The 11305-nt window shown below is 37.8% G+C and overlaps 1 protein-coding gene across 2 annotated transcripts in view; it reads right to left on the reverse strand.

The window, feature by feature from the left end:
• The window catches only part of LOC136260531 (uncharacterized), a 106286-nt gene extending 95074 nt beyond the window's left edge, over positions 1-11212 (reverse strand). For both annotated transcript variants that reach the window (XM_066054301.1, XM_066054300.1), the window contains exons 1-2: positions 11081-11212; positions 3703-3819 (exon numbers count right to left, since the gene is read on the reverse strand). In XM_066054301.1, coding sequence (XP_065910373.1) covers positions 3703-3819; positions 11081-11128 — 165 coding nt within the window. In that variant the 5' untranslated portion in view covers positions 11129-11212. The remainder of the gene's footprint in view (positions 1-3702; positions 3820-11080) is intronic.
• Between the last annotated feature and the right edge of the window lie 93 nt (positions 11213-11305).

An 11305-nucleotide genomic window follows, 5' to 3' on the forward strand; every position in this document is an offset into this window, starting at 1 on the left:
ATAACATAACCTCAAAGTATGTGTTACAACAACAGTTACTGTAAACAAGGATGATAGTCGCTAGTTTGATGCGATATACCTTTAAAGACTTCCAATTACTAAGCAAAATATGTAGCACCAGCTATGATTGACTTACTTATAAGTATCGTGAACTATTCAGTATCATGAATAGTGGCTTTAGTATGAATCGTGATACTAAAATGGCAGTATCGCTCATGGACTTCATACTTACAATACATCAGTGTGACAAATCTGAGGGTATACAGTACATACACAGCCCATTACATAGCGTTACAACACTACGGTAGGAGAAGGACCTCTGCAATCAATCAGTTGCAACAGAGATTACCGTCAAATGTTGGGAAGCCATCCTATGGTGCTACCATGAATCGACACCTTGTACAATTAAAAGGGACACAAACAGATAAGTCCATGAAGTATGCATTGTATGTACTATGGTATACCAAAAGGATCGAACCAGTCGGGCTGAAACAACATCCAACAGTGAAAAAACCAAGCCCATACATAGCCTTAGCCTTACAGAGTTATGATTGTCTGAAGGCATCACTTAGTCAGCCAAGTCAGTCAGCCGGTCAGTATAAAATAATTTTTTCTTTAAATTTTGTAGCAACTTTTTGAAAGTGTTTCAGGTCGTACTGAGTGACGCTTTTGGGCTTGGTTATACCTAACCAATACCAATACTGCCAAGGCACCATGAAGGTATTGTGAGGCTGGTTTAGGATGATGTTTTGAACAAAAAAGCCCAAACCTTCATGATCCCTACTATACAGTACTATTGTGCTGTACGATATGCACACGATGGAGATTACAATGCAATACAATAGACCATCAGTTATCTGACCATTGTTTATCATTATCTTGAAATTGGAAACGACTGTTCTATTAGAGTATTTTGAGTGCATTGTATGTTCAATTAGACCACTGTATCAAACAGTATGGCAGCATGAGTCTCCCAAATGATTTATCACATGTAATGAAAATCACCTTAGCCATTAGTGCACCTATCATCAAATCCAGTGTTAGAACCAAGAATTACAGAGCTTAGGATAACGTCCAGAGATGGGTCAAATTGCATAGATGTCTGACCATAATATACAATTTAATTGTCCTGCACAAGGAAGAGCCTAAGGGCTGAGCTGGCATGCTATAGCAATAACAGTCACTTGGTTGCTAGGAAATAGTATACATTCTTACAACCCAAGGGAGTGACCACAAATGTACCATTGGCAACCCTCTGGTGTACTGTAACCACAAAGCAACTGAAGTAAGTCATGTGACATCTTACCACTACTAGATGGATAAAAAATTTGAAATTTATAATGGGAATAGGGATTGCTGAAAAAAGCCACAAAACAAGAAGGGATCGCTGGGGTGGTAATGTAAACCACAAATCCCTATTTTGACTCTTTGCCATAAATTTTTAGTAACATCCTCTGTCATTTTGAAGTGAGTCAACATAGAGATTTGTGGTTCACATTACCACCGACAGAGAGTCAAAATAGGGATTTGTGGTTTACATTACCACCCCAGCGATCCCTTCTTGTTTTGTGGCTTTTTTCAGCGATCCCTATTCCCATTTTAAAATTTCCAATTTTTATTCATCTAGTTTATGTACTTTTTATTAATCCAGTAATGGATTATGAAGAAAACTGTTGTGAACAGTATAATTTTGCATTCTGCATAGTAACACTGTCAACATTTCAGTACACACATGAAACTGATCAAATTGCAATGTGCATACAGACTGAGAGTCTCCTAATATGAGCTACAATTTACATTACTGGTGCCTTTAATAGCTGCAAATTCAGTACAAGGATTGTTGGTATACACTTGACTGCATTATGTATACATCAGGGTGAACTCCCTTCAGACTGGAAGAGGGCATATGTAACACCAGTATACGTACAAGAAAGGCCCGTGTACTAATCCATTGAACTATAGACCTATATCATTGACTAGTATTTGCTGCAAGTTGTTGGAACATATCATCTCCTCAGCAATATCTTCTCACACTATTGACTACAATATCATGTGTACAAATTAACATAGATTTCTTGATTGATAATGAAGACTGGTGAATAGTGTAATTTTGCATTCTGCAAAGTAACGCCGTTAATGTTTCAGTACAAACATGAAACTGATCAAAATTGCAATGTGCATACAGACCGAGAGTTTCCCAATATGAGCTACAATTTACATTACTGGTGCCTTTAATAGCTGTCAAATTCAGTGCAAGGATTGTCGTTATACACTTGACTGAATTACTGGAGTATTTACATGACTGCTCTATTAGAGTATTTAATCTGGATAACCCGCCCACATACAATAATCACGGAGCGAAAAAACCACCTTGCAACAAAATTATCAGCCCAGATTAAGCTTCCTGGTCTATACTGAGTTTAATAAAGACAGATTCTATTAGCCACAAGCAGCGCACATCAAAAAACCTAACGTTGAGCGTGATCTTGTATGGCTTCTCGAGCATAATGGCATTTTGGAAAGAAGAAACGGCCCGGTTTGGGCTGTTTCCATCCGAAAACGAAATCAAAAATAGGTCATGGACACGCACAATGATCCATTCAGCAAGCCTTGCTACTTTTGACCCCAGGATTCTCCTTGTAAACTTCGCTATGCCTGTGAAAGAATAATAATAATAATAATATTATGAATAATAAATAATAAGAATAATAATATGAACAAACTGGCATATTTCAGTTTTGTCTGAAATACACATACTGTTTCCTTTTCACTTGATACTTACTACTGGACCTATACTCAATGCAAAGAACCACCAGAGGGTTGTTTTGAGTTGAAGGATGCTTTTCAAGGTGGTTTTTAGGCGTGCGTTCTATTAGGATTTTTGCAAAAAACATGGGCGATCCCTATTATGAACCCACTATCGTGGTTCATGATAATGTTCATGATAATGTTCATTTGCTATGCTACAGTGGACATATTCGGCATTTGTCTTTCACATGTCCAGTCAATTTTGGAAATCGTCCGGCCAATTTTAATTTGCCAGGACATTGTGGCAGGACAACAGAGAATTCTTATCATAAGTTCTGCACAATGCAGATCATGGAAATTTTACAAAAAAAAACAAAACATTACCAACACTTGATTTGTAGTCTGCCAGCCTGTGAGCCTACCCGCCTGATCACAGTCTCAAGACTAGAGGCCAAACAAAGCAGCATGCTGTCCTTATTAATAACAAACTCACATGTGGCATATACCTTTTCTGGTTCTAACGAGTGTCTGCCTTCTGTACTTTTTATCTTTAATTACATGGTTGTCTTCTTCTTCATGTAAGGAAAGAAGCTATACCGAGGTGTTAAAGGGGCACATTTAGAAACTTAAAGCTATCTGAAGCACTTTGTGTACTGTAAGAAGGAGGTACTGCAGTGAGATTGAGATACTCTTGTACAGCAGTTATGGCCACACGTGTACTGTAGCTGTGCTATAACTGAAGAAGTTTACAAACTAACAATTATTAGTGAAGTATGATTCCAGTGATAAAAAGTGGTGAGACAAGAAATACAAATGATGGTGGTTATTATAGCTACATAACAAAATTCCTACTTTGGTATTGAACAGACAGTGGTAACATGTAGGGAATTTCCCACATAGTAATAGCTACCGTTAATATCAGTGTAAACAACTAGATGTTGTGCAGCCACTTACCCATGGATCACCTGATGGTCCTCTTGTTTCAGTTGTAAATTTTCCACTGTCTAACATTTTATTAATAGTTGTGATATCTCCATCACGAACTGCTTCAAGGAGTTGATCGTACTCAACCTGTAATAGATATCAATTTCATCAGTGATATCTATACTAGATATTATACAGGTGTATTAACCAGCTGAAGATTAGCCTTACATTTATGTACTTACATGGTTTCCTTAGTTTGGTACACAATAGAATAAAATACTTGTTTGTATAATGTTTGACTGAATGTATTATCTCAGCATGATTACTAATTAAATATTACTTGTAAGAAAAAGTAGCAGTCTAAAACAGACGACTGCCTAAGCAGAAAATATGACATTTGGTGGTTGGCAAATTTTCACTGAAGTTGTCAAATTTAAATCTGCCAAATATCTGGCTAGCTAAAGAGATTAAAAAAACACAGAGAAACCCAACAATTTCTGATGAAGATAGAGCCAACATTTTAAAGATAGCTGTCTACTGAGTATGTTCCACAGCTGCAGCAAGACATTTCTCTAAATCTTTTTTTTGTATGGCATCTGCAAGGCATTCTCCTACCCCTACTAATGTAGCTATCCCAGATTATTTACTGTGTACTCATGGTAACCTTGGCCTTGGATGCAGCTAAATATTCCTTCAGCTACCATGTATAGTACATGTGTGAATGAGTCAGTCCAAACTGTAGGACAGTGCAGACAGCATGCAGTCAATTTTAGCTTGTCATCGGTGCTACCAAATTGCTACCAAATTGCTACCAAATTTTAACCATTATTTCTGACTATGTATTTGCTCTGTACCATATGCATAGAAAACACAAGGAGCTGTTGGTAGATATATGTTCCAACCATATAAGATAATTATACTGAATATCTGCATGTTCATCAGTGTTGTTGTATCTTAAAACATTCTCTCTAAACCATTGGATGGACAAACTCCAAATAAAAGTGTGCTTTAAACAAGTACACAAAAAATGGAATTTTCATGATCAACTAGAGTCGTGACCAACTCTACTGTGTATTTCCATATGGTATTTTGAGCACAGTAGGGATATAACACTTCTTATTGTGTTATTGTGATTTAATAGCATGCACTACTCCAGCTTGTTTCAGTACTGTTTATCAATGTGCTATGGTCCCTACTCTAGTTGAAAATTCCAATTTTTAAACCAAGTGTGCCTACACTGGCTGTGGCGCATTGAATACAGCCGGCCTTGGACACAGCCAGCCAGTTGGACACAGCATAATGCCTGGTTTACTGAAATTGTTTTTGTAAAAGTGCGTGTGTGTGTGTGTGTGTAATTATCTATCTACCTATCTACCTATGTTTGTCCATACGCACCCACTTGAGCAAAATTGTTGAATAATGGTAAAAGCAGCTTTCACGTAAGAAGTAAAAGCAAAATGAAGGCTGTACTAAACTTCCACAGGTAAACTTTGCTCTGACATGGTTTCTATTAGACAGTCTGAAATACGAGTGTGGCAACTTTCCTCACACTTTGTGAATTACCTTCACTTCGGGTTTTACAGGTGTTTAACAATTGAGAAATACAGTGCTAGCCTTTTAGACTACCAGGAATAGCTTATCCCTTCGAGTTGTGAAGGGGGCGTATTCCCTACGTACATTAACGAAAATGAAGAGCAGCTCTGAGGCTTTGCCATGAGAATTTATGGGAAAATACACAATAGCCAAACTATACAACAGTTTAGAAGATACTTTTGTATGTAATGTGTTGTTAAAAGCAGTTTGTGTAACAAACGCTTCCTTACTTAGCAATGCATAAAAACGTAATTGAAAAGTTACAAACCAAAAACCTATTGATGAGTTAGCCAGCTGTATGGCACCTGCTTTTTAGAAGTAACACAACATCAACTTGTTTATGTACTTGTTTATTAACTTTCTTGTAAAATAAAATTATTATGACTGGTGGGTGAACCATGCATACCACATCAAAAGTAAAGAAATGGCACTGCACCCCCAGCCTTCAATTATCGTTTGAAAAGTGAAATACCCATTACGCTCCGTTGTTATAGCTATGTCCAACCCGTTACACAGCATTACAAATCAAGAACTTTTCAAAAAGCACCTATGCAATCGAAGTAGTTACTATGAAAAGTATGGATCATTTCCATGATGAAGGGAAGCCATCTCGCATTACCACCAAATCGACATTTTTTGCTGTCAACAAAGATAAATGGGACACAAATGAGGACACTGGTAATGAAGAATACATTGTATGCACTGCGGTATTCCGAAAGGCACGTGTCCAGCTGAAGCAATGTTGAACAGTGAAAAAATCAAGTCTGTTGCCTTAGCCGTTATCGAGTTATGCTTGTCTGAAGGCATTAGTTACTCAGTCAGTCAGTAGAAAATTTTGTTCAATTTAAAAAATTCCATAGCAACTTGTTGAAAGCACTTCGGGTCAATATGAAAGCTAGTTTAGGCTCAGTTTTACGTAACCAATGCTGCCTCACCGTTGTCAGGGAAAAGGGTTTTTTTGGATGATGTTACTATCGTACTGTATGATAAACACTGGATGATGTTCACTTGTACAACTGGATCATACACATCTGAGATGTTATATGTTTATTAATTTCTTTTGCATATGATCAGCAACTTGACCATGGCTACTAAAAACACAACTACAGTTGTCTAACACTGAATACGGGCAGTGAAATGTACAAAAACTGTCTTTAATAATACACTGTTCAGTTATGCTGCTATACAGCATGGGGCTCAATACAGCACTTACTCCTTACCCTGTAATGCACAGTAATCATCCTTCCAGTTAACAAAGAGCAAGCTCAGTGAGTAGTTTTTCGTGGTCAGACATCTATATCAACACAGGGGACGATAAGAAATTATAAGCACCACCGTGTGCTGAAAAAGTTTAAAGTCCCTGCAGATAAAAGACTACACAGCTTGCTTGTTGAGATTGCTCTAAGGACAACATTGTAAACGGGAAAGATGATTGCTGATTAACTATCGCTGTCACATAGCAGCATTACAGGGTATGACATAAGTGCTTTATGAGCTCCATACTGTATAGTAGTATAACTGAACAGTAGCAAAATTATTAAGACAGTTTTTGTACATTTCACTGCCCATATTCAGTGTTTAACAGTGGGCTGCAGGCTCCTGAACAGCCATTAATAACTGGCGAAACTCAATAAATCCAACCATATAATGTGCAAAAACGAAATTAAGTATACCAGTCAAGTAGTCCAGTCCACTAAATAGTAATACCCTCATCAACAACAACACTTTTCAAAGGATGTAATTAATGAAGGATTAATTAGTATGTATTTCATGTAGCCAGCTACTCATAAGGCCATGAAAAGTTATTTATATGTTTCTGGTTCCCTTCCTGGTTATTGTTTACTGAATGAACTGTACAATCACCATACAGTATTCATGTCTTGTAAACACTCTTCCCTTTATAAAGATGCACTAACTTTATACATTGTCTTTTTTTTAAACCAGGCGCACGCCCACTTTGGCCGGCTGTGGGCGCGCACCTGGTTTACTGAAATTGTTTTCGTAAAAGTGTGTGTGTGTACCTATCTATCTACCTATCTATGTTTGTCCGTACGCACCCACGTAAGCAAAATTGTTTAATAACGGTAAAAGTAGCTTTTACGTAAGAAGTAAAAGTGAAATGAAGTCTGTATTAAACTTCTGCACAGGTGAACTTTGCTCTGAGGTGGTTTCTTTTCAGCGGACTGAAATACGGGTGTGGTGACTTTCCTCAGACTACCTTCCTTTTGAGGTTTTCAGGCATTTAGCAACTGAAAAACAATGGTGCAGGCCTCGTACACTACCAGGAATAGCCTATTGCTTTGAGTTGAAAGGGGGCGTATCCCTTACGTACACGAACAAAAATGAAGAGTAGCTTTGAGGCTTTGTCGAGAGAATTTGTGGAAAAAAACACATTAGTCACACTATAAAACAGTTTAGAAGATAGTTCTGTGCGTAATATGTTGGTAAAAGCGGTTTGTTTAACAAACGCTTCCTTAGCAGTGCATAGCAACGTAATTGAACGAATTACGAATATTTCATGAATTACAAAATACGAGAATTAGCTAATAATATTATTGTACAACCCAAAACTACCCTATTGTAAAGTAGTAATGCATAGTTGGTTAATTCATAGTAGCATATACTGTCTATAGTTAATTCAAGATGAGTTAGCTAGCTGCATGGCGCCTGGTTTTTAGAAGTAGCACAACATCAACTTGTTTTCTCTATAAATCATGTAATGCTACATCAAATACAGTGTACCACTGCCACATCAAAAAGTTACAAAAAGAAAACAAGCTTGGTGACCTGGCCAATTTTGGGGTCAGAAACATATAATTAACTTTGACATAGTTTCGACATCATAAAACATTGTTTGTAACTTTGTGATTCCCTTTGATGTCTGTGGTCAGTATCCCAGATAGAAAGCTGTGGTGGGGTTACTAATGAACTTGTAATCTTTGCTGTTTGTTACTGATCAAACCGAAAAAATTGACAAGACCAAAAAGCAAATAGCCTTACAGGTATGTACTACTAGCATACTCCCTGGTACAAGACAGACATCATTGGTATTGATGGAATGGATGCAAACACTAACCCAAAGACAGGTGTAAAGCTTAATGATTGTATCTCCAGTTTGCCTATCTTATATCATTTGTTTGTACATTTCAATTGGATATTTAGTAACAAACACACTGAATGTGCAATTTAGAGCCCTTCAGTTTGCAACTACTTCAAAATATGACCCCAGTAATGACATTGTCTTGCCCACATAATTCTTGGGCGTATAAGCTCCACAGAAACCTTGTCAGAGCATTCTAACATGTCATTGGTGAAAACCATCACAGCATCTCCCAGAAACTTGCTACTTATACCAGTATGTCTTTAGAAACATGCTACACCCATACTTCAACACAGCATGACAATGAAAGTTGTTATAACCATGTAAACTTCGTCCAACCTTCGTGAATATTCTTTCAGGAAGCTATCGTGACAAATTCACTAACTTTTTTATGCAAGATACTGTAGGTCACATATATAGGACAAATTCAATAATATCAGGCAAAGCATACCAAGAGCTGGCACAACTGTGTAAGACCATGACTATAGGCAATACAAGCTAAAGGACCGTATCCATGAGCTTAAGTTATGGAATATAAGCCTATACCCAACTGAACATGTGATGTACGGCAGTCCTTGAAAGAGAGACTGGAACTTTGCCTTAAGGATTTAGTATGTTATATGTGTAGTGTGTACACATGTATTTTTCTTTCATTGCGACATTTATACATTTGCTAAGAATTTTCATCTACTGTAAATTGCTAAATCATCACCTGATGCAGATTTCATCACAAAACAGAAGATACATAAGAGTTAAACTGACATGGGACGGGGCTCAAACTGGGAAAAGACTACATGTAGTTAAATATGATTCACTGGTGCTGTCTCTTGCTGATATTAAAAATGAAGTGGAGTATTTACCAAATATTAAGAATCTGTTTCAACACAGACTATAACCTCTTGGAGACTGGAAGTTTTTAGCGACTATAACTTGCATAGATAGTGCTAGTGTACCTGCCACCACGACTCTAATAAAGTGGTCAATATTAGAACCAAAATCAGGTGCATGTACTATTGAAGAAAACAATATACTAGGAACAAAGCATGGTAAGATATTTGTGACCAAATCTTGGAAGATTACCCTTATGGGCACATTTGACACATCAAATTACCACAGCACTATATTCCTACCCAGTTAAGGGTAGAATAAACCAGATACTTTAAATTACAAGAATAATAGTTTTCTGCTATTAAAAGTACCATGTTACCGTATGGGGGAAAGTTTGATGGGCTAAACTTTAGGAGATTTTGCGGTTTTGTCAAAAACCACGACAAAAGTTTCACCACGAATGCTGCTTTGCTTAACAATGTGGAAAATCCCATCATCTTTTGTGAGCCACGCCCACTTATTTAGATTGTGCAGCACTGTCTGTAGCTAGTCATACATGGAGCCACACCCATTTTATTTATTTAAAGACGTTATAGTGTAAAAAGCAGTGACAGACAAAAGGTTGTACGATGACATAATCTAGCTATATTTATGCACTGATGGAACACTGGCATTTGTAGGGTCAATATCAGGAAAATCAATGTAAAGCAAATATTTTTGAAGTGCTTCTGCATACCATAATACTGCATCAAGTAATCACTACCCAAAATATTAGTCATTCAATACCTGAAAAAGAATAATGGGGTGACTTTTCCGTACAGCTGAACTTGTTTTACCATACCTGGATATATTAATGGTGTAGTCCTCAAACTATCTATTGTTATCATTGACTGATTGATTGATAAGTTCAAGTTGACATCAAATTCCTTTTGCCTTACAAAAATGGCTGACAATTGGTGTGTGTGTCGCATTTTTATGACCACACCTCTTCGACAAGGAGGAACGACTACAGCCGATTGTTTGGTCTGGTGCCACTCACTCCTTCACAAAAAGTAAGGGTGTGGTGAAATACAAATACCAAATCATTTCAAAAGGAATTCAACTAGTACAGCATACGCAGTGGCGATTCTAGACCTGACCTACAGGGGGGGCCCAGTAGGGAACAACATAACTATTGTTGTTTGGCTATAGTATAAAGTAGAAATTTCAGGGGGGTCTGGGGGTGCAACCCCCAGAAGTTGCAGGATTTTTGCAATTTAAAGGCTTGAAAACAGCCTAAAATTTGTTCTGAAAACATGAAAAATGCTAAAAATAACAATGCCAATCTATACAGCAACTTTTCCCCAAGATTTTTTACAAGGCCCCCCCTGAGAATCGCCTATGAGCATACATAACTACTTGTTACGTCAGATGATTGCCCTTCAGTTTGAACAAAAGCATTGCGTTGCCAAGGTGATTTCTGAGTGAACGTCATTGGCACGCATTAATTGGCTACCGCCGAATCTGGGCGGTAGAAATGATTTAGTATCTGTATTTCACCAGACCCTTACTTTTTGCGAAGGCGCGGGCGGCGCCAGACTACCGATTGTTGCGAGTTTAATAATCAATCAATCAATCGTTAACACATCTATATTAAACACGACACTTGACCGGTTTCTGGGCCTCAGAAACCCCTGAGGGGCCGCCCCTGGATCTACAGGTGCAAACCCTTACAAATACAAAGTCAGGTGCACTCACAACCCATAGACCTTGTTGTCATGTAGTCTGCGGGGGAGACTACGCTCGCTACCCTTACATGTATGATCCGACTAGCATCACAAACGCTCGCGCAAGATTATAACCATTATTAACACAATCTAGAATATAACGCATAAAACCTTCACTTACTTTTTGTAAGTTCGACATGTCAGAAGTAGAAGTGAAGTAAGTAGTCATCTAATGGTAGATATTTTCACATGATCACATAGTACGCACGTGACATAACGACATCTGTAGCTGGTGCCGTCCGCCCATTATTTTTAATCAAAGATGGTAATAATTATGCACATGTCAATTTCATGCCCCACCCCCGGGGAGGGTGAGGGAATACAGGGGATTTGACAAATCGTGATG

Source organism: Dysidea avara, chromosome 7 (genome assembly GCF_963678975.1).
Source record: "Dysidea avara chromosome 7, odDysAvar1.4, whole genome shotgun sequence".
Taxonomy (NCBI): Eukaryota; Metazoa; Porifera; class Demospongiae; order Dictyoceratida; family Dysideidae; genus Dysidea; species Dysidea avara.